The sequence below is a fragment of the Aethalodelphis obliquidens genome, unplaced genomic scaffold (assembly GCF_003676395.1).
Source record: "Aethalodelphis obliquidens isolate GAN/ISIS:26980383/991018 unplaced genomic scaffold, ASM367639v1 scaffold6, whole genome shotgun sequence".
In the NCBI taxonomy this organism is placed as follows: domain Eukaryota; kingdom Metazoa; phylum Chordata; class Mammalia; order Artiodactyla; family Delphinidae; genus Aethalodelphis; species Aethalodelphis obliquidens.
Window position 1 is genome coordinate 46,089,148 of NW_020837950.1, and position 25,090 is coordinate 46,114,237.

The window sequence follows — 25,090 nt, forward strand, 5'->3', positions numbered from 1 at the left end:
GCTTAACATCACTAATCATTAGAGAAATGCAAATCAAAACTACAATGAGGTATCACCTCGCACCAGTCAGAATGGCCATCATCAAAATATATACAAACAATAAATGCTGGAGAGGGTGTGGAGAAAAGGGAACCCTCATGCACTGTTGGTGGGAATATTAATTGATACAGCCACTATGGAGAACCATATGGAGGTTCCTTAAAAAACTAAAAATAGTGTGATGAATTGGGAGATTGGGATTGACATATATACACTAATATGTATAAAATGGATAACTAATAAGAACCTGCTGTATAAAAAAATAAAATTCAAAAATTCAAAACAAAAACTAAAAATAGAACTACCATACGACCCAGCCATCCCACTACTGGGCATATACACTGAGAAAACCATAATTCAAAAAGAGTCATGTACCACAATGTTCATTGCAGCACTATTTACAATAGCTAGGACATGGAAGCAACCTAAGTGTCCATCGACAGATGAATGGATAAAGAAGATGTGGCACATATATACAATGGAATATTACTCAGCCATAAAAAGAAACGAAATTGAGTTATTTGTAGTGAGGTGGATGGACCTAGAGTCTGTCATACAGAGTGAAGTAAGTCAGAAAGAGAAAAACAAATACCATATGCTAACACATATATATGGAATCTAAAAAAAAAAATAAGGTTCTGAAGAACGTAGGGGCAGGACAGGAATAAAGATGCAGACGTAGAGAATGGAATTGAGGACATGGGGAGGGGGAAGTGTAAGCTGGGACAAAGTGAGAGAGTGGCATGGACATATATCCACTACCAAACGTAAGGTAGATAGCTAGTGGGAAGCAGCCTCATAGCACAGGGAGATCAGCTCGGTGCTTTGTGACCACCTAGAGGGGTGGGATAGGGAGGGTGGGAGGGAGATGCAAGAGGGAAGGGATATGGGGATACAAGTATACGTATAGCTGATTCACTTTGTTATACAGCAGAAACTAGCACAACAATGTAAAGCAATTATACTCCAATAAAGATGGTAAAAAAATAGGCTGAATATAAGTAATATAGCTAGTAACATTAATAAGGTCATAAGTAAGTATTTAAGCTAAGAACTTCTACTAGGTGCCACCCAGTGTATCCCCAGGTCACCTGACCCAGTCTGTTCTGTACTAATCGTGGACCAATAGTGGACATTTAAATTGCTTCCAATTCTTAGGTTTATGGATGAACCACTGGGAATATTTTAGTACAAATACTTTTTTTTGGAGGGTGGGATTATTCTGTTTGAGTGTTTCCTCAGGCTAGAATTACTAGATAAAAATATAGAAACAGTATTATTGTTGCTACCTTGCTCTCTGGAAGGATTGAACTTATTTGCACTGCCACTGTCAGTGAATGAGTTCACTCTCCCCATCATATTCCTGCTAATAGTGCTGTATCAATTTTTTTAAACTATAAGCTATATATTATAACAAATTCATTTTATTTCATATTTCCTTAACTGCTAGTGAGGCTGTGTATCTTTGCATATTGTATTTTCTTATCTTTATTTTCTTTTATTTTAAAAATTTGTCTCTTTAGCACCTTTGGCTGCATATAAAGGAAAATAAGGGCATTAGTCCTATATATATACAACTCTCTCTATATATTTGGAATTGTAAACTGCCCTAATAATCTCTTAATTTATTTCCCCATCCTCTGCCTTTCTCCACTGCAATCAATGCATCAAGTTTATAACTAGAATAACTTTTTAAAAATAAAGTTCCAATCTTCCAAATCTTCAGCTCAAAAAAATCTTCAGTCACCTGCCAAGTAAGTATAAATCTGTCAGTTGGACCTTCATGACCCTCTTCAACATGGTCCCACAGGGACTTTTCAGGCTTTTGTCTTTCCCCTTGGCCAAATTAAATGTTTAGTGTTCCCAGAGAGCTCTGCGTGCCTTTGTGCCACTAGCTCTTTGCTCGTCCTATCCTCTGTAGCTGAGCCATTTACAGAGAAAGCACAATGAGGGCCTGAGCCCAAAGCCACAGAACCAGTATATGGCAGGGGCAATATATGTAATATTGTTTAGCAATTGTTTCAGAGTTCCAATCTGCGAAGGCTTGGACTCATTTCCAGCAATAATCAAGGGACAACTTTGCTTCAAGCATAAAGGACTTCAACATTGTAATTATATTTTAATACTACATTAGTCAATTAATTTGCGTATATGAAAAGACTGGGAAGACCCAGCTTTGGTTATGTATCTCCCTCTAACTTCTTAGTTATTAATTTCTGACGTTTTATCTTTAAGCAGTTTTTTTATACTCTTTAACATATTTTGCGTCTATGTAGATCATAACATTCATGAAATTAATAATTCAGAAACCATTTTGGTCATTTGGTGATCAGAGCTCTATCCACCTCTCTGCCATTCCTTTCTCCTCCCCTGCTTGCAAATGCACTTAGGGACACTACCGATCAACTGTGTCTCCATGCTGGGAAACCTTGGGGTTGCTTTTAAATCCCGTCTTCTCCTTCATCCCTTCGTCTAATCAGGCATTTTCCCCTCCTAGGCATTTCCGGAGGTTGCATTATCTTAGCTGTGACCAACAGGGCAGTCCAGGTTGCAGGCTTGTGGCTGCTCACCTAGACTATAACCACAGCCTCCCTCCCTCCTTGCTTTGCTCTAGTTAAGCCTTTCCTCCACACAGATACCAGAGAAATCTATCTGAAATGGTAGTGTGCTGTGCCACTCCCTGGCTTAACGTTTACTGCTGCCTGTTGCCTACCGGCTGAGTGCAGGCTCCTTGACAGGGCATCTGAGACCTTCTTTCATGACTTCATCTTTGCCCACCTCTCCAGCTTTATCTCCTCCCCTCTTTTTAAACCTCCTGCCTCAAGTCATATGCTGGAACAACCTGAAATGCTTGTATTTCTCTAAGGACCACATGCTGTTTATTGCTTCCATCCCTTTGTTCCTTTTGTTATTCTGCTTGCAATGCCTCTTTCCTGATTTTCCACTTAATACATTCGTATGCATCCTATAGGGGCAGCTCAGGTACACCCTCCCTAGGAAGCCTTTCCCCACCAATACTGTTGGTCTGGTGTTCTCCTGTGCTTCCTCACAAGTGTACTCTGTGCCTCTCTTTATCATGTGAGTTCCTTTTACGTAGTGATCATGTCTTATTTATCTTTGGACCCCTAGGACTTAGTTCCATGCTTGGTACAGAGTAAATGCTCAGTAAATACCAGATGAATAAATGAATTGTGCATATCCTGAAAATTCACAGTATTTTATTTTGAGAAAATTCTTTTGACACTATTGTTTCTATATGTATCCTATTAGTTTTAAATAGTATTTTCCATAATATTGTTTCTATATGTATCCTATTAGTTTTAAATAGTATTTTCCATAATATTCTTACATTTATAGAATTAATTTCCTTTTGAAAAAGTATTTTGGTTTAAAGGGGATGAAAAGAACCACCCCAAAAGAAGGTTAAGTGCCCTATATATTTGTTGCCTAAATCCTTGATTGACCCTGTGGATTCTCTATGTTATGTGTATGGAAGTAGTTTTTAAAATATTTAATTTAATTTTTATTTTCTGGTAGAACCTAATATATGCTAAAAACAGGACAGTTAAGCTTCAGATAAGGTTTGATTACCCATAACTTGGGAAACTAACTTGGAATAAAATATATTCTTGAAAAAAGATAATGGCTTCACTAAAAAACTAAATGTGTTGGGATGAGCCTGCACTACACAGAAATGACCTGGGAGAACTGCACGATGCACTGTCACCACAGTCTTAGTGCTGCCACGACAGTGATGGATTGAAGCATTTTGCTTAAAAAACTCCAGGTACTGGAATTTGTTTAGTTTGTTTTGGGGGCTAACCAGTATGTGGCAATATTGATTACTCTAAATCAATTTTATGTCATGTGCTTCTGTCTCTAAAGCTAAATTTTATAAAACTAAGTATTATTCATACTGTTAAGCAAAAAGTAAAATTTGTAGTGTTACAACATTCAAGTAATCTACAGTGTTTTCTAACATCTGCTAAGACATTGAATTATTTTGAGCATTATGTGTATCTTCCAGGTGTAGTAACAATTACTTCTATAGGAAAAGGATTTAACAGGCATTTTCTTGTAAATCTAGATATGGACAACTATTGAAAATTTTCTGACGTGTTTGATGTTCATTTCCCTTAGAATGTGTTACTTTGCTGAAACCAGATTCAAAGGCTAGGTTGATTGATCCCCTGCAAGATACACTTGAAGGTTAAGTAACTACAGATCTCATCTAATCCCGTGTAATCTGCTGTTACTAAATGGCCGTTTGTATTCTTGGCACACCAGTTTCTGAATGCTTAGGATTTGGTTTTTACCTTTTGTCCAAATAACGTCTAAAAGGAACCATGCGTCTCTTTGCAAGTCTGTGCATTGCGCTTGGCTTTTTGGAAAGAGTGAGCTGTTCGTGTCCTTCACAGTGCACCTGTGATTATCATGGCAGAAATGACGGCATGAGATCAAGGTATGCTTCTCTCCTTGCTACTAAGTGTTCTAATGATTCTGAGGAAAAGGACTCAAACCAGATGGCCTTGTTTTTGAAAGCAAATTGTTGATCAGAAATCAGAGAAGAGAAGATTTAATCTAGATAAGCTTTAACTTAATTGTGTTAATCCTGGTTACCTGCTCCTTTATGTTTTCATTTTGAGCAGTTTAACTCCTTCAAAGCCCCTCAAATTATTTGAGACTCTCAGACACATTCCGTGTTAATAAAATATTCATTGCACTTGTATTCACAAAATGAACCTTGCAGGAGGTCAAACCACTGAAATGCGTGTGGCCAGTTCAGCCTGATTATAGAAAGCACAAGAGGGCAGGGCCGATCAGAAGGTGTGTGACATGCCCAGATCATTTGCTTCCAGTGTTTTCCATTTCATTTTGAGGATTATTCATGGCAACTGGATAGACCTTAGGAAGTAGGAAGGACGATCACATGAGTGAAGTTAGAGAGGTTCATAATCAGAATTTCTCATTTTAAGGTATTGGAGTTTGAAAGAAATGGGTCAACACTTTGTGTTGCAGACACTGTGGGACCTTACAGAAGTTACTTAACCTCTGTGTTGCTTTAATATCTACTTGTGGAGTGAGAATAAGTATTTATTTACAATATGCATGAATCCTTTTAGATAGAAGTTAAATGCAAAATAGAATTCTTGTTGGCTAAACATAGTAAACCTTGATTTTTTTTGGAGAAGATATTAATAACAAAATCAGATTTTTTTGTGTGACTCGGTTGAAGTGAACAGTAAGCCTCTTAAAGTAATTTGTTAAAAGAATCGCTCAATTTATATCTTACAGCTTTATACAAATAAATAATAATAACGCGTATTTTTGTGTAGTTTGTCTTGTTATTGTATAAAATTTACTAACCCTTGGTATCTCTTTGAGATAGTCACTAGGTGGTTAAAGACAGTGAGAAGAATGTAACAATTTAAAGACCTACTTGGCAAAAGTATGCTGCAGTTAATGACTCAGATCAGGCTACCTTTGAGAAAACAATCACAGAAATGTTTCCTTCTTCATGGTGGCCCCATTATTGATGGATTTTATAAAAATCATAGCATGTTATGCCTGACAAGAACTCCAGAAATAATCTAGTTTGACCACTGTCATTTTTAAATGAATAAACTAAATCATATAGAGACTAAATGGCTTGTCCGAGGTCACAGCATTGAGTTGCTGCAGTGACTGCCTGACAAAGACGCTAGGTCTTTTAGCTTCCAATCCAGGCTTTCCTCCATTACAACACACTGGAACGCTGACTTAATGAGGAGAAGCTGGATCATTCTGGTATAAAGTAGCACTGAAATTTGTGATTCAAAATAGAGATGAAGAGTGAGAAGTGTACCTAGAGAATTCCAGTGATGCTATAGGCTCTTCTCCTAAAGTTAAAGAGAGATGATGTGACCAGTACGTTGCTTATGCCTCTTCCCTCTCTTTACATTATAGCCTGGCTTTAAAAATTCACTGATTTAATGTGATGTGTTTTACTGAATGGCCGTTTTATAATTATTATTTACTATATGTGTAATGTATTATAATTTAGATGATGCTTTGCAAAACTTTTTATTGTTCATTTTCAGCAATCCAGTGGGACTGAATATATAATGGGAGATAAATAGGTCTTTTTTTTCAGGTTTAAATGAATCTAAATTTTCTGATTTTTCATACTTTATACCCACACATGGGACAGGCTTGTGTTTCTATGCCTGTTTTACACGTGCCACTAAACAAGACCACAGTGTGACTTGCTCAAGGTCACTTAAATTAGTGAGTGGTAAAAAAAAATAAACTTGCAGTTCCTGGTTTATTCCTTAGGCTGAAAGCAATGCACGGGTCACATTGTTAAAATAGGGCTCAATTTTAATCATCTAGTATGAACACTTGCTGTTTCCTTTCCCTTCCTACCTTCCTTCCATTTTTTCTTCCTTTCTCTTGTGCTCCTCTTTAAAAGGATCAATTTATAACTTCAGTAGGGGATTCTTTTAAAATGGGCCATTTCCTGAAGAGGTTAAGAGTGTGCACGTTGGAGCTGGACAGTTGTGGGTCTGAAAGGTTGTTGTGTAACCACTAGCTCTGTGATCCTGGGAAGTTACCTAATGTTGATGGGCCTCATTTATTGTATCTGTAAAAATGAGATTGAAGATAATAATAGCAAATACCCATTAGGTGCTTATTATGTGCCAGGAAGGTGTAAAATTTTCCATCCATTTCAATTAATCATCATAACAGCGCCATGTGGGAAAATGAGAGATTGGTGAAGTGAGAGAATGAGAATGAGAGATTGATGAAGTGGCTTTCCATGGCCACAAAGGAGGTGATAGAGCTTAGATTCAAACCAAGATCAGCCTGGCTCTAGAGCTGGTGCCTTTACCTATTACCCAATATTCAACTCATTAGGCTGTTGTGATGATTAAATACAGGGATAGATGTGATGTGTATTGTACAGGCCTGACACCTAAAGAGCTCAGGTTGAATCACATGAAATTGCTGATATTTGATTGTTTTTAACCTACAAAAATGACCATTTCATATAGTTCAACCTAGAAGAAGGTGATGATATTGGCAAATTATTAATGAACAGTTTAGCCAGGCTGAATAGATATTTTGTGCAAACCAGTAGGGAATGAAAAATTCAATGCTTGTTTCAAGTAAGTATTATTTTTTTCAAATGAGTCTCAGAACACACGTTTTCTTCCATTGCTCTGTGACACTAGGTCTGTGCTATGTAGTGACCTGGATATGAATGAGGTACCTACAAACTTCCCCGTGGACACTGTGAAGCTTCGCATAGAGAAGACCGTTGTCCATAGGATCCCCGCGGAGGCCTTCTACTACCTGGTGGAGCTCCAGTACCTCTGGTTGACCTATAATTCTGTGGCCAGCCTTGACACCAGCAGCTTTTACAACCTAAAGCAGCTGCATGAGTTGCGCTTGGATGGAAATTCTCTGGCTGCTTTCCCTTGGACATCTCTGAGGGACATGCCTCGTCTGAGGACCCTGGATTTGCACAATAACAGAATAACCAGTGTGCCAAACGAGGCGGTCACGTATCTGAAGAACCTTGCCTACTTGGATTTATCAAGCAACAGATTAACCACACTGCCGCCAGATTTCCTGGACAGCTGGTCCCACTTAGTTACAGCATCATCCAGAAGCCTGGACCTTTCAGCAAGAAGAATTATTCTTGGTAAGCTCACAGCCTCTGGGCTTCTCAGATCCAGATAATTTGCTCTGTATACCTTCAGTTGTGCAGTATTTTCATGTCTATTGAATTTGTTGTTTTACTCTATACTTGCACTTTTGATGGAATAGTACTTTATCATTTGATCTAGGTCAGTTTACCCATCTGCCCTGTGTAAGGTGTAATGGCTCTGTTTGTGTCTGTGCACGAGTGTGCATGTATTTGTGTGTGCATGTATGCATCCATGTGTGTGGAGTGAGGGCAGCAGTGTATGTTTGTGTATGTTAGGGGAGGGAAGGGAATTGGCCTCATAAGCTGAGAGACTAATGCTGCTCTTAGAGAACCTGGAGAAGAGTGACAAAATCTACCAACCTGCACTGATTCTCATGAGCACACCAGTGCTCCATACGCTGCCACAACCAACCTTTTGCTCTCGTCTCTTTTCAACCCTTCATCAGGCTCTTCAGGAGTGGGAGAAGGGCATCTGCATCTTTATGAGGCAGCAGTGGTTTAATTGGTTTAATTAGTTAGGAAGTGTATCTTCCAAATATTCTTAATTTAAAAAGAACTAGTCTAGACACCAGTTATTTTACTGGCCCTAAATGGGTATCCTAATGGGTCTGGTCTCTTAGTTTAGCTGTGATTAGTTTTGTGTATTTTGATCCTAACTTCTTTTAGGTTCTATGGGTATTTGCCTTGAATTTTAACATGTAAGGTCCTTCTAGGAAACCCTTCTCTCTTTTTTGTGTGTCTTCCCACAGTGCTTTGCACGGTGCTCTGCACATGGTGAATGCCCAGTAAATGTGGTTGCCTGATTGAAATCAATGAACTGAGACCCTTCTCAGCGGTATCTGTGGGCAGTGAGGCCTTTTCCACTTTTGTATGAGACAAAAGCCTGAGGCTTTGACCAAGCAGTTTGATTTGCTAAAGTTTTGTTCACCCAATAAGGCTGTGTTGTTATTTCACAAGTTATGTCCATCATGGCTGCAGAAGAGGTTATAGTTCTCAGAAGGATGAAAGAAGTTCTGAGTGTTTGGCCAGTGACATGACTTATAAGACTTTGGAATGAGAAGCAACTAGATGTTAAGAAATTGTCCCAGAAATTCCTACCAATATCACTTGCCAAATATTTGCTGAAATAAAGAATAAATAAAATACAAGATAAATTTGAGATGTTTTTGATAAAAAGAAAAGTACTACATATTTTATAATAACCATAAGTGGAGTATAACCTTTAAAAATTTTGAATCACTATATTGTACACCTGTAACTTATATAATACTGTACCGTAACTATACTTCCATAAAAAATTTTCTAACTGAAAAAAAGAGAAAGTACTGTGACAACACTTAAATTGCTTTAGCATTACTTTTGTTGAAATGTATATGCATTTTAGTACTTATGAAACTAAAAATATGAATAATAAGAACCAGATAGAGAAAAGGTCAGAGAAATTTTTCTTACACAGCTATTTCATCTTTTTCCCACTATCTATCTAGTCCTTCAAACATTTTTGATTAGAAAATAAAAGAGGTATTATAGGGTGGGTTAGAGAAAAAAATTAGTTTAATTTAACAATAGTTGTGGAGTCCTTAAAATATATACTCTAATAGGAACTATGCAAACCCATACTAAAGTATATATTTACTTTATTCTAGTCACTAATTTAATCCTTATGAGTAGGACTAATGGTTAGAAATTTTCTTAAACATTGAGATTTTATTTCTCTACATATTTTTAAAAGTTTCTTTGGATGCAATTCTTGGTTCTAATAAAATTACCCAATGGAGACATATAGAAAATAAAATCAAATGACTAAATTGCTATTAATAGCTCTCTAATGATTAGTTCCTAATATTAATATAAATAAATAATTTATAGAACATTAATATTTTTCACTTGTGAGTTAAATCTGAATGAGAACTTAGGGATCAAATGGGAAAGGGTTATGAAATTTCATTGTCCATGGAGATAAACAGTTTTATGTTTTAGGGTTTAGATTCTTTTTAAAAAATTATGTTTCAGGTGTACAGCATTATAATTCGACATCTGTATACTCTATGAAGTGATTACCACCACAAGTCTAGTTACCATCCATTACTGTACAATCGACCCCCTTCATCCATTTTGCCAACCCACCCCCCCTGTTCCCCTCACCCATTGGTAGCCACTAATATGATCTCAGTATCTATGAGTTTAGTTTTCTTTTATTTTGTTTGTTTGTTTGTTTTTTAATTCCACATATGAAATGATACAGTATTTCTCTCTGTCTGGCTTATTTCACTTAGCATAATACCATCAAAGTCCATCCATGTTGTCAAAAATGGCAGGATTTCATTCTTTGTTATGGCTAAATAGTGTTCCATTGTATGTATATATACCACATCTTCTTTATCCATTCATCCATTGTTGGACATTGGGTTGTTTCCATATCTTGGCCATTGTAAATAATGCTGCAGTGAACATAGAGTGCATATATCTTTTTGAATTAGTGTTTTTGCATTCTTTGGATAAATACCCAGAAGTGGAATAGCTGGGTCATATGCTAGTTCTGTTCTTAATTTTTTGAGGAATCTTCATACTGTTTTCCATGTTGGCTGTACCAATTTACAGTCCCACCAACAGGGTATGAGGGTTCCCTTTTTTCCACATCCTCTCCAACATTTGTTACTTCTTGTCTTTTCGATAATAGCCGTTCTCATAGGTGTGAGGTGGTATCTCATTGTGGTTTTGGTTTGCATTTCCCTAATAATTAGTGATACTGAACATCTTTTCATGTGCCTGTTAGCTATCTCTGTGTCTTCTTTGGAAAAAATGTCTATTCAGATCCTCTGCTCATTTTTTAATCAGGTTGTTTATTTGTTTTTGTTGTTGAGTTGTATGACTTCTTTATGTGTTTTGGAGATTAACCCCTTATCGGATGTATGATTTACAAATATCTTCTCCCATTCAGTAGGTTGCCTTTTTGTTTTGATGATGGTTTCTTTTGCTGTGCAGAAGCTTTTTAGTTTAGTTCCGTTGGTTTATTTTTCTTTTTGTTTCTGTTGCCTTTGGAGTCAGATCTACAAAAACATCACTTAGACCAATGTCAGTGAGGTTAAAAACCTATGTTTTCTTCTAGGAATTTTATGGTTTCAAGTCTTACATTCAAGTCTTTAATCCATTTTGAGTTAATTTTTGTGTACAGTGTAAGATAGTAGTTTCATTCTTTTCCATGCGGCTGTCCAGTCTTCCCAACTCCATTTATTGAAGACTGTCCTTTCTCCTTTGTATGTTCTTTACTCCTTTGTTGTAAATTAATTGTCCACATGTATGTGGGTTTATTTCTGGGCTCTCAATTCTGTTCCATTGATCTTCATGCCTGTTTTTGTGCTAGTACTATGCTCTTTTGATTACTGTAGCTTTGTAGTATTGTTTGAAATCAGGGATCATAATACCTCCAGCTTTGTTCTTTCTCAAGATTGTTCTGGCTGTTTGGGATCTTCTGTGTTTCCATACAAATTTTAGAATTATTTGTTGTAGTTCTGTGAGCTATGCCATTGGAATTTTGATTAGATTGCATTGAATCTATAGATTGCTTTGGGTAGTATAGACATTTTAATAATACTAATTCTTCCAACCCATGAGCACAGGATATCTTTCTATTTATTTGTATCATCCTCAATTTATTTCTTTAGTGTCTTACAGTTTTCAGTGTACAGGTCTTTCACCTTCTCAGTTAAGTTTATTTCTAGGTATTTTATTCTTTTTGATGCAATTGTAAGTGGGATTGTTTTCTTAATTTTTCTTTCTGATAGTTTGTTATTAGTGTATAGAAATGCACAGATTTCTGTATATTGACTTAGTGTCACGTGACTTTATTGAATTATTTGTTCTTTTTTTGGTGGTTCTTTAGAGTTTTCTGTATATAGTATCATGTCATCTGCAAATAGTGATAGTTTTGCTTCTTCCTTTTTAGATTTGAATGCCTTTTATTTATTTCCTTTTTTTTCCCTAATTGCTGTGGCTAGGACTTCCAATATGGTGTTGAACAAAAGTGGTGAGAGTGAGCATCCTTGAATTGTTCCTAATCTTAGAGGAAAATATTTCAGCTTTTCATCCTTGGGTATGATGTTGACTGCCGGTTTGTCATATATGGATTTTATTATGTTGAGGTACCTTCCCTCTATACGCATTTTGTTGAGAGTTTTTATCATAAATGGATGTTGAATTTTGTCAAAAGTTTTTTCTGCATCTTTTGAGATGATCATGTGACTTTTATCCTTCATTTTGTTGGATACAATGTTATGTAATCATTGATTAATTTGTGGATGTTGAACCATCCTTGCATCCCTGGAATAAATCCCACTTGATTATGGTGTACGATCCTTTTAATGTATTGTTGGATTTGGGTTGCTAATATTTTGTTGAGGAAGGGTTAAGATTCTTTAAAAACTAATGGGAAAATACTTTTAGTGTAACATTAAATTTATGTAATTGTATATAAAGCATGATCACTATTTTAAAATTTGCAAAGAAAAAGTCTGAAAAGTTACAGTAATTGGTTAACTATTCTCTTTGATATCTTTTTGCTTTTCTGTATTTTCAAAGTGTTGTGCAATGATCATGCATTACTTTTTAAATCATGATAATAAATAACAAAAGATAGTCTGAAACATGTCTAGCCATGTGTGGCAGCTGACCTTAGCAAAGTCATGACTACTAGGTAACAAAAGGGGAAAAGAAGTGCTACCCTCTCAAAAGAAGACTAGTTCATGTGTGTGAATCACACACAGAAAACTCAGTTTTCACATCTGGAAAATGGAGATGACAGGATTTATTCCATCTTGCTAATAGGAATGTAATAAAATGTTGAGTTTATGTGATAGTTCTTTAGAATATAAAGTGGACAGTCTCTGAGGCTATGATTTTAGATCAACAACAATCCATAGCAGCTGTGACTGAGATGTGAGTGTCTTATAAAGAAAGATTTTTCTAGTTTGGCTTTTTTGTTATTTTTAACTATATTTGAGTCTTCCAATTTCATCATTAAAATATGGTAATAAGAACCAGCTCTAGATTTTCTAGAACTCAGTGTTTAACTGTAGCAATTATATATTTCCAGGTACCCTGTAGAATTTACCTTTGTACTATTATAATGGGATACATTCTGTTTCCATTTCATTTTTATTGCCCTATGTTTATTGCTGTTAACAGATTCTATTTGTAATAATAAATAGTAATAGCTAATATTGATGGAATGCTTTCTCATGGCCAAAAAGTTTATGGATATAACTTCTTCTAGTCTCACTCCATGGTAAATACCATTTCATCCCCATTTTATAGATGAAGAAATGAGGCACAAGTTAAAACACTTGCCCAAAGTCACTTATCACATAGTGATGGAGCTGGGGTTTGAATACAAGCCATTTGGTTCTAGAACCCATGCTCTTCCCCACTCCTTTGTAACGCAAGGTATGTCATAATACTAGTTATGTTCCTCATATATCCTATTTTACTGATCTCTTTAAATCATATATTTATTTAATAAAAAATAATTTAGGGAGAGGCTTTTCAATTACTTCCTCTGTCTTCTGTGTGAATAAAAATATCAACCTAATAAAATTGTCCTTTAATGTATCTGTAAAAATGTAAACTAGTGTCCTGTAAATGAACATTTAAATTAACTATGAAACTAGATTATTGATTTGCAATACAGGTAAATTTCCATGGCCTCTTTTTCAAGAATAAGGACATATTTACACAGGCAAACTGCAAGGCCTAACACTGTTTATCTTGGAGGAAAAAACCTGCAGTAGCAGGGAGTATAAAATGCTTTTTTGGTCCTTTTTACGGGTACCCAAATTTGCTCCATTGTAAAAGAGCTCTTCTGTTCAGAAAGGGGTTTGCCAGAAGGGCAGTGGTGGCCCTGAGTATTCCCACAGAATTCTGTAAAATGGCATTGTTTTAGTTCGACGAATACTTCTCAGTCTCTGTTGGTGTGCCTGCTCTTTCCTAGGCATGGGGGAAACAAATTCACACAGTTAAGGCTTAATTCTTGCCAGACACTCTTCTGAGGACTGCCTGGCATTATCTCAGCCTTTAGGACAACCCCATGAAGTGGGTCTGTAATTGTCATAACCTTCTTTTTCCAGCTGGTAAAGAGGCAGAGTCAGCTTCAACTTCACAGTCCATCTCCAGAGACATCACTCTTTTATTAAAAAAAATTTTTTTAAACATTTAATTTAATTTAATTTTTTTTGCCATGCCACGCAGCTTATGGGATCTCAGTTCCCTGACCAGGAGTTGAACCCGGGCCACAGCAGTGAAAGCCTGGAATCCTCCAGTAGGCCACCAGAGAATTCCTTAAATTTCTTTTAAATTGAGCAACTGAAGTATCATTTGCATACAGTGGATTTTAAGTGTACAATTTGGTAAATGATGATAAACGTATACCTGCACAAAATGCATACCCTCAGCAAGATACAGCAGCGGTCCCCAGTCTTTTTGGCAGCAGGGACCAGTTTCATGGAAGACAATTTTCCCATGGATGTAGGGTGGGGGTGGGGGATGGTTCAGGAGGTAATGAGAGCGATGGAGAGCGATGGGGAGCGGCTGATGAAGCTTTGCTCGCTTGCCCACTGCTCACCTCCTGCTGTGCAGCCCAGTTCCTAACAGGCCGCGGACTGGTATCAGTCCGTGGCCTGGAGGTTGGGGACTCTTTTTTTTTTTTTTTTTAAAGAAGATGTTGGGGGTAGGAGTTTATTAACTAATTCATATATTTTTGCTGTGTTGGGTCTTCGTTTCTGTGCGAGGGCTTTCTCTAGTTGTGGCAAGCGGGGGCCGCTCTTCATCACGGTGCCCGGGCCTCTCACTCTCGCAGCCTCTCTTGCTGCGGAGCACAGGCTCCAGACGCGCAGGCTCAGTAGTTGTGGCTCACGGGCCTAGTTGCTCTGCGGCATGTGGGATCCTCCCAGACCAGGGCTCGAGCCCGTGTCTCCTGCATTAGCAGGCAGATTCTCAACCACTGCGCCACCAGGGAAGACCGGGGACTCTTGATATACAGAATATTTTCATCACCCCGGAAAGTTCCTCTGTGCCCCTTCTCAGTCAATTTCCTCCCACCCCAGGAAACTACTATTTTTACTTCTATTACCATAGGTTAATTTTGCCTGCCCTAGAATTTCATGTAAATGGAATCATTTAAGAGGCACTCCTGTGCCTGGCTTCTTTCACTCAGCATTATGTTTTTGAGATTCATCCATGTTGTTGCATGTATCGGTAGTTACTTATTGCTGAGTCATATTCAATTGTATGATTGTACCAATTGTTCATCTTTTCTCCTGTTGTTGAACACATGAGCTGTTTCCAGTTTTTAACTATTATGAATTAAGCTGCTATTAACATTTTTGTGCATAGCTTTTTGTAGCATATGTTCTCATTTCTCTTGGATAAATTCCTAGGATTGAAGATGTTAGGTCATAGGATGGCTATATATGTAACGTTTTAAGAAACTGCCAGGGACTTGCCTGGTGGCGCAGTCGTTAAGAATCCACCTGCCAATGCAGGGGACATGGGTTTCATTCCTGGTCCGGGAAGATCTCACATGCTGCAGAGCAGCTATGCCTGTGTGCCACAACTACTGATCCTGTGCTCTAGGGCCTGTGAGCCACAATTACTGAGCCTGCGTGCCACAGCTACTGAAGCCTGTGCGCCTAGAGCCCATGCTCCGCAACAAGAGAAACCACTGCAATGAGAAGCCCGCGCACCAAAACGAAGAGTAGCCCCAGCTCGCCGCAACTAGAGAAAGCCCACGCTCAGCAACGAAGACCCAACGAAGCCAAAAATAAGTAAATAAATAAAATAAACAACAGACATTTATAAAAAAAAAAAAAAGAAACTACCAGTATTCCAAAGAGGTTATACTCTTTTACACTCCCACTAACACAGTCTGCTTGCCCCATATCCTTACCAACGCTTGATGTCAGTCTTTCTCATTCAGTCATTCTTGGGAGTAGATACGTCAGGGAGTGGAATCACATTATCATTTTAATTTGCATTTCCCTGATAAATAATGGTATTGACAGTTTATATTTGCTTATTGTCCACTGGTATATTTCTTTATAATTTTTTAATGTTTGTCTTCTTACTATTGAATATGAGTCTTTTATCAGTTGTATGCATTATGAATATTTTCTCAAGTCTGGGACTTGTCTATTCATTTTCTTCATGGTGTCTTTGGTAAGAAAGTTTAAATTTCTTTTTTTTTTAATAGATCTTTTTTGGAGTATAATTGCTTCACAATACTGTATTCGTTTCTGTTGTACACCAAAGTGAATCAGCCATATGCATACATACGTCCTCGTATCCCCTCCCTCCTGAGCCTGCCTCGCATCCTCCCTATCCCACCCTTCTAGGTCATTGCAAAACACCGAGCTGATCTCCCTGTGCTATGCTGCTGCTTCCCACTAGCTATCTATTTTACATTTGGTAGTGTATATATGTCGATGCTACTCTCACTTCGCCCCAGCTTCCCCCTCCCACCCTGTGTCCTCAAGTCCATTCTCTATGTCTACATCTTTATTCCTGCCCTGCAAGTAGGTTCATCAGTGCCATTTTTTTTTTTTAGATTCCATATATATGTGTTAGTATACAGTATTTTTTTTTCCTCTTTCTGACTTACTTCACTCTGTATGACAGACTCTAGGTCCATCCACCTCACTACAAATAACTCAATTTTGTTTCTTTTTATGGCTGAGTAATATTCCATTGTATATATGTGCCACATGTTCGTTATCCATTCATCGGTCGATGGACACTTAGATTGCTTCCATGTCCTGGCTATTGTAAATAGAGCAGCAATGAACATTGTGGTACATGACTTTTTTTTGAATTATGGTTTTCTCAGGGTATATGCTCAGTAGTGGGATTGCTGGATTGAATGGTAGTTCTATTTTTAGTTTTTTAAGGACCCTCCATACTGTTCTCCATAGTGGCTGTATCAATTTACATTCCCACCAACAGTTCAAGAGGGTTGCCTTTTCTCCATACCCTCTCCAGCATTTATTGTTTGTAGATTTTCTGCCCATTTTTTAACTGGATTGTTTGTTTTTTTGATATTGAGCTCCATGAGCTGTTTGTATATTTTGGAGATTAATCCTTTGTCTCTTGTTTCATTTGCAAATATTTTCTCCCATTCTGAGGGTTGTCTTTTTTGTCTTGTTTATGGTTTCCTTTGCTGTTAAGTCCCATTTGTTTATTTTTGTTTTTATTTCCGTTACTCTAGGAGGTGGGTCAAAAAAGATCTTGCTGTGGTTTACGTCAAAGAGTGTTTTTCCTATGTTTTTCTCTAAGAGTTTGATAGTGTCTTGTCTTACATTTAAGTCTTTAATCTATTTGGAGTTTATTTTTGTGTATGGTGTTAGGGAGTGTTCTAATTTCATTCTTTTACATGTGGCTGTCCAGTTTTCTCAGCATCACTTATTGAAGAGACTGTCTTTACTCCATTGTATGTTCTTGCCTCCTTTGTCATAAATTAGGTGCCCATTTGTGTGTGGGTTTACCTCTGGGCTTTCTATCCTGTACCATTGATCTATATTTCTGTTTTTGTGCCAGTATCATACTGTCTTGATTACTGTAGCTTTGTGGCATTGTTTGAAGTCAGGGAGCCTTATTCCTCCAACTCCGTTTTTCTTTCTCAAGATTGCTTTGGCTATTCGGGGTCTTTTGTGTTTCCATACGAATTGTAAAAATTTTTTGCTCTAATTCTGTGAAGAATGCCATTGGTAGTTTGATAGGAATTGCATTGAATCTGTAGATTGCTTTGGGTAGTATAGTCATTTTCATATTATTCATTCTTCCAATCCAAGAACATGGTATATCTCTCCATCTGTTTATGTCATCTTTGATTTCTTTCATCAGTTTTTTATAGTTTTCTGAGTACAAGTCTTTCACCTCCTTAGGCAGGTTTATTCCTAGGTATCTTATTCTTTTCGTTGCAATGGTAAATGTGAGTGTTTCCTTAATTTCTCTTTCTGATTTTTCATTGTTGATGTATAGGAATGCCAGAGATTTCTGTGCATTAATTTTGTATCCTGCAACCTTACCAAATTCACTGATTAGTTCTAGTAGTTTTCTGGTGGCATCTTTAGGATTTTCTATGTATAGCATCATGTCATCTGCAAACAGTGATAGTTTTACTTCTTTTCCAATTTGTATTCCTTTTATTTCTTTTTCTTCTCTGATTGCCTTGACTAGGACTTCAAAAACTAGGTTGAATAAGAGTGGCAAAAGTGGACATCCTTGTCTTATTCCTGATCTTAGTGGAAATGCTTTCAGTTTTTCACCATTGAGAATGATGTCTGCTGTGGGTTTGTCATATATGGTCTTTATTCTGTTGCGGAAGGTTCCCTCTATGCCCATTTTCTGGAGAGTTTTTATCATAAATTGGTGTTAAATTTGGCAAAAACCTTTTCTGCATATACTGAGATGATCATATGGTTTTTATTCCTTAATTTGTTAATGTGCTGTATCACATTGATTGATTTGCATATATTGAAGAATTCTTGCAACCCTGGGATAAATCCCTCTTGATCATGCTGTATGATCCTTGTAATGTGCTGTTGGATTCCGTTTGCTAGTATTTTGTTCAGGATTTTTGCATCTATGTTCATTGGTGATATTGGTCTATAATTTTCTTTTTTTGTGATATCTTTTTCTGGTTTTGGTATCAGGGTGATGGTGGCTTTGTAGAATGAATTTGGGAGTGTTTCTCCCTCTGCAATTTTTTGGAAGAGTTTGAGAAGGATAGGTGTTAGCTCTTCTCTAAATGTTTGATAGAATTCACCTGTGAAGCCATCTGGTCCTGGACTTCTGTTTGTTGGAAGATTTTTAATTACAGTTTCAATTTCATTACTTGTGATAGGTCTGTTTATATTTTCTAATTTTTCCTGGCTCAGTCTTGGAAAATTGTACCTTTCCAAGAATTTGTCCATTTCTTTGTGGTTGTCCATTTTATTGGCATAGAGTTGTTTGTAGTAGTCTCTTACAATTCTTTGTATTTCTGCAGTGTCAGTTGTGATTTCTCCTTTTTCATTTCCAATTGTATTGATTTGTGTCCTCTCCCTTTTTTTCTTGTTGAGTTTGGCTTAGCGTTTATCAATTTTGTCTATCTTCTCAAAGAACCAGCTTTTAGTTTTATTGATCTTTGCTATTGTTTTCTTTGTTTCTATTTCATTTATTTCTGCTCTGATCTTTATGATTTCTGTCCTTCTAACTTTGGGTTTTCTTTGTTCTTCTTTCTCTAGTTGTTTTAAGTGTAGGGTTAGATTGTTTATTTGAGATTTTTCTTGTTTCTTTTTTTTTTTCAACTAATTTATTTAATTTATTTATATGTGGCTGCATTGGGTCTTCGTTGCTGTGCACGGGCTTTCTCTAGTTGTGGCGAGTGGCGGCTACTCTTTCTTGTGGTGCATGGGCTTCTCATTGCGGTAGCTTCTCTTGTTATGGAGCATGGGCTCTAGGTGCACGGGCTTCAGTAGTTGTGGCACACGGGGTTCAGTAGTTGTGGTTCATGGACTCTAGAGAGCAGGCTCAGTAGTTGTGGCACACAGGCTTAGTTGCTTTGCGGCATGTGGGATCTTCCTGGACCAGGGGTCAAACCTGTGTCCCCTGCATTGGCAGACAGATTCTTAACCACTGCACCACCAGGGAAGCCCTTTTCTTGTTTCTTGAGGTGAGATTGAATTGCTATAAACTTCCCTCTTACAAATGCTTTTGCTGCGTTTTGGGTCGTCGTGTTTTCGTTGTCATTTGTTTCTATGGATTTTTAAATTTCTTCTTTTATTTCTTCAGTGATCTCTTGGCTATTTAGTAGTACACTGTTATCCTCCATGTATTTGTGTTTTTTACAGTTTTTTTTTTTCCTGTAATTGATTTCCAATCTCGTAGTCATGTGGTCAGAAAAGGTGCTTGGTTTGATTTCAATTTTCTTAAATTTTCCAAGACTTGATTTGTGACCCAAGGTGTGATCTATTCTGGAGAATGTTCCGTGTGCACTTGAGAAGAAAGTGTATTGTGCCACTTTTGGGTGGAATGTTCTATAAATATCAAGTAAGTCTATCTGGTCTATTGTGTCATTTAAAGCTTGTGTTTCCTTATTTATTTTCTGTTTGGATTATCTGTCCATTGGTGTAAGTGGGGTGTTAAAGTCCCCTACTATTATTGTGTTACTGTTGATTCTCCTTTCATGGTTGTAAACATTTGCCTTATGTATTGAGGTGCTCCTATGTTGGGTGCATAAACATTTATAATTGTTATATCTTCTTCTTGGATTGATCCTTTGATCATTATGTAGTATCCCTCCTTATCTCTTGTAACAGTCTTTATTTTAAAGTCTATTTTATCTGATACGAGTATTGCTACTCCAGCTTTCTTTTGATTTCCATTTGCACGGAATATCTTTTTCCATCCCCTCACTTTCAGTCTGTATGTGTCCCTAGGTCTGAAGTGGGTCTCTTGTAGACAGCATATATATGGGTCTTGTTTTTGTATCCATTCAGCCTGTCTGTGTCTTTTGGGGGGGGCATTTAATCCATTTACATTCAAGGTTTTTATTGATATATGTGTTCCTATTACCATTTTCTTAATTGTTTTGGGTTTGTTTTTGTGGGTCTTTTTCTTCTGTTGTGTTTCCTGCCTAGAGAAGTTTCTTTAGCATTTGTTGTAAAGCTGGTTTGGTGGTGCTGAATTCTTTTAGCTTTTGCTTGTCTGAAAAGTTTTTGATTTCTCCATCGAATCTGAATGAGATCCTTGTTGGATAGAGTAATCTTGGTTGTAGGTTTTTCCTTTTCATCACTTTAAGTATATCCTGCCACTCCCTTCTGTCCTGCAGAGTTTCTGCTGAAAAATCAGCTGATAACCTTATATAGATTCCTTTGTGTGTTATTTTTTGTTTTTCTGTTGCTGCTTTTAATATTTTTTCTTTGAATTTAATTTTTGTTAGTTTGATTAATATGTGTCTTGGTGTGTTTTTCCTAGGGTTTATTCTGTATGGGACTCTCTGTGCTTCCTGGACTTGGGTGACTATTTCCTTTCCCATGTTAGGGAAGTTTTCCACTATAATCTATTCAAATATTTTTTCAGACCCTTTCTTTTTCTCTTCTTCTTCTGGGACCCCTATAATTCGAATGTTGGTACATTTAGTGTTGTCCCAGAGGTCTCTGAGATTGTCTTTAATTCTTTCATTCTTTTTTCTTTATTCTGCTCCAGGGCAGTTATGTCTTTCATTCTTTTTTCTTTATTCTGCTCCTGGGCAGTTATTTCCACCATTTTGTCTTCCAGCTCACGTATTCATTCTTCTGCCTCAGCTATTCTGTTATTGATTCAACCTAGTGTATTTTTCATTTCAGTTATTGTGTTGTTCATCTCTGTTTGTTTATTCTTTAGTTCTTCTAGAACTTTGTTAAACATTTCTTGTATTTTCTCAATCCATGCCTCCATTCTATTTCTGAGATTCTGGATCATCTTTACTATCATTACTCTGAATTCTTTTTCAGGTATATTGTCTATTTCCTCTTCATTTATTTGGTCTTGTAGGTTTTTACCTTGCTCCTTCACCTGTGTCATATTTTTTTGCCATCTCATTTTTTTGTTTGTTTATGAGTGTGTTTGTGTTCCTGTCTTACTAGTTGTTTGGCCTGAGGCTTCCAACACTGGAGTTTGTAGGCTGTTGTGTAGAGCTGGGTCTTGGTGCTGAGATGAAGACCTCTATGAGACCTCACTTCAGTGAATATTCCCTCAGATCTGAGGTTCTCTGTTGGTCCAGTGATTCAGACTCCTCCCACCGCAGGAGATTTGGCCCAACCCCCAGCGGTGCACTTGGGGGTTCCTCCCGTTTCCTTGGACATCAGGGTCCCCCACCAGCGCTGGCAGGTGCCCTAGTTGTGGGGAGATACTAACTCAGTGTCTTCCCACACCGCCATCTTGACTCTGCCCTTCAGAAAGTTTAAAATTTTGATGACATCCGATTTATCAGTTTTTCCTTTTATAGTTAGTGATTTCTGTGTCCCATCTAAGAAATATTTACTTACCTACAGGTCACAGAGATATTCTTTCTTTATAGTTTTAACTTTTATATTCAGTTTTTACCTTTATATTCTTAGCTTTTATACTTATGACTGTAAGCTCAAAATAGTTTTCGAGTATAGTGTGAGGTAGAAGTTGAGGTTTATTTGTTCCCAAGCAGATGTCCAGTAGTTCTAGCACCATTTGTTGAAAAGACTTTACTTTCCCTTTTGAATTGTTAAGCATAACTGCCTCCACAAAACTGACTGAGGCATGGATTTTGCCTTCAAGAACTTATAGTCTGCAGAATAACTTTTGTACTAGAATTTATCGCTGACTTTTCATAAAGAATAGCACATCCAACTACTGTGATGCATGAAAAACTTTACCCTTTTAGAAAAGGGACAAAGCAAAGTTCTTTTGCCCCATCCAAGAATAGTTATATAAAATAAATTACTTAATGCAAATTGCTGATTGTGGTTGGTGCTTTGCCTTGAAGGAATGCAGTACAAGTAATAGTTTAACTTCAGAGAGTTCTTGTACTTTGTCCCCAGAAGAAAAAACACTTGAATGTGTTCAGCCCTCATATTACTATTATTATTCAGGCTTTAAAAGTTGTACCCTTGACCTTAGATATTTCATAACTTGAATAAATATTTTATTTTTGAGGGATTTTAAAATATTTACTCCTGGTTTACATAACTTTTAGATATAACCAATTGGATTTGTTTTTTAAAGAATTTTGTTTCACCATTAACACATTTTTATAATAGTTTCAAAGCATAAATGAAAATGTTAACTTTATAGCTCTTGATCTTTCCCTTTATAGACATTTATGCTCCAGACATCACTACTTTAACACTTGTTATTTGTAGATGACAGCACTTACAGCTGCCACCCATGCTCTAGATGTTTTTAGGTGACAAAGAGATGAGTTATGGTGGAAGAAGTATTAGACTAGGAGGCTCAAACACATGGGACTTAGGACTCTCAGCTACTTACAAAGTCAAGGCAGTACTTTCTTTGTGCCTTAATGTCTGGTATGAAATTGGAAGAATGATATGAGCTTCCCAAGGTCAGTATAAAACATATACACAGTTGTTGAGAATGAGAGCTTTAAGATCAGGATATCAAGATTCATATCCTGACTGCATCCAGTTGTGTGACCTTGGGCAGATTCCTTTACTTCCCTGAGCATTTTCTCATCTTTAAAATGAGGATGATACTAATATTATCCACCTCATGCTATTGTGAGGATTGAGATAGACAAACGCTTTAGCATGGTCTCTCTCTTTTCCATGGTCTCTCACGTTTCTCTTGTGAACAGAGGTAGACACTGCGACTGCCTTTTGTTCTGAACTGCCTTTTCAAGAGCTACCACTTTGGAAAGCAGAGATATGTCTCCCTCCAGAGCAAAGGGTAGATATGCTTACTACCCAATATAATAAAGATAATGTCTCCTTCCAGATCTGTGATTAAGAAATTATTCTTCATCTTTGACTAGGAGTCTTGTATCTTCTACCAATATCCATAAAACAGTGGCAAACTGGGGTGAGTTGGTCACCCTAAAGTAGGGTAAAGTGTCGACCCTTTACAATTCTTGATAAGTGCAGTATTTGCCACATAGGAAGCAACCAATAACTGTCATCTTGTGCTGTTATTATTTTATTTTATTTTTTTAAATTTTATTGAAGTATAGTTGATTTACAATGTTGTGTCTAATTTCTGCTGTACAGCAAAGTGATTCAGTTATACATATATATATTCTTTTTCATATGGTTTATCACAGGATATTAAATATAGTTCCCTGTGCTATACAATAGGACCTTCTTATTTATCCATCCTATATGTAATTTTTTACATCTGCTAATCCCAAACTCCCAGTCGTTCCCCCGCACCTCCTCTACCCCTTGGCAACCACAAGTCTGTTCTCTATATCTGTAAGTCTGTTTTTGTTATTATTTTATAAAGAAAAAATCTGACATACCAACTCAAAGTGTTTTGAAAGTATGAAGCGTTCTACACATGTTATTTATTTTTGTTTTAAGCAATTAAAAATTTTTTTTAATTAATTTATTTTTTGGCTGTGTTGGGTCTTCATTGCTGTGTGCGGGCTTTCTCTAGTTGTGGCGAGCGGGGGCTACTCTTTGTTGTGTGTGGGCTTCTTATTGCGGTGGCTTCTCTTATTGCAGAACATGGGCCCTAGAGTACGCGGGCTTCAGTAGTTGCGGCACATGGGCTCAGTAGTTGTGGCACACAGGCTTAGTTGCTCTGCGGCATGTGGAATCTTCCCAGACCAGGGCTCAAACCCGTATCCCCTGCATTGGCAGGCAGAGTCTTAACCACTGCACCACGAGGAAAGTCCCTACACATATTAATTATTATATGACAGAGTGAATTTGATGTTTGTTGGCAGGTTGAGTAGAATTTAAGTCAGTATTAGAGAACTGCTCATAGATTCACAGAACTAAGTGTAAGAGGAGGAAGGTCAAAGTAATTCACCCATGAAAGAAAAGAAGTTTCTAATATGGAAGATAATAAAAACAGCAAACTTTACCAATACTGGCAGAGAAATATGAACCACTCACATAGTGCTGTTATAATAAAAATAGGCATAAACAAAAATCTAGAATTTATGAATGGACAGTTAAATCTTCCACCAGGGTTAGATTTTTTTAAACTTGCTGTTCTGTCTTTTCTCCTTACAAATCAATATATAATTCACTGCACAACGAGAAATCTTTTTGAGATGAATCTTTTCCAGCCTTGGGCTTTTTATGTAAGGCTGGTATGGGACATCACCCTTAAGATCCTTAGGGAGATTCTTGTCTGACTGAATGCTCTGAAGCACCATCTTAGATTCTTCTGAGATCTTAGCAACTAATTGTATAGAACCACCCACATGGATTTGACTTTTATTCTGAAGCCCTTTCTTAATCTGAGAATTTTGGAGAGGCTGGGTATAAGAAACAGTTTTATAATTGAGCTTAGCAAGTTTTAGTTCTTTACATTTAACAGTTCTTCCTTTAGCTGTTGTCTCTCCTTTACATTTTACTATGAGCAGCAAGAAGACACCAAGCAGCAGTTTCAACACTGTGTAGAAATATCCTTAGTCAGAACATTCATTTCATTGAGTACGTTTTCTACTTCCCACGTTAACCGCAGGTGATAGTGTTGCTAAACCTTCTGCTACTCCATAACAATGGTGCCTTTTCCTCTAGTTTCCAATAACATTTTTCTCACTTTTCTTTAAGCTTTCACTGATAGCCTCTTTGAAGGACACAACACTTCGGCTAACAGTTCTGAAAGCTGAGGCAGATCCTGAAG

General features: G+C 37.1%; 1 protein-coding gene across 3 annotated transcripts in view; it reads left to right on the top strand.

The window, feature by feature from the left end:
- The first annotated feature begins 3,353 nt into the window (after positions 1-3,353).
- Positions 3,354-25,090, top strand: part of LRIT3 (leucine rich repeat, Ig-like and transmembrane domains 3) — a 30,392-nt gene continuing 8,655 nt past the window's right edge. For 2 of the 3 annotated variants that reach the window (XM_027103507.1, XM_027103505.1), the window contains exons 1-3: positions 3,354-3,826; positions 4,180-4,501; positions 7,254-7,726. In XM_027103507.1, the coding sequence (XP_026959308.1) occupies positions 4,386-4,501; positions 7,254-7,726 (589 nt within the window). In that variant the 5' untranslated portion in view covers positions 3,354-3,826; positions 4,180-4,385. Of the gene's footprint in view, positions 4,502-7,253; positions 7,727-25,090 lie in introns of all 3 variants that reach the window. The other variant, XM_027103506.1, reaches the window with a different exon arrangement.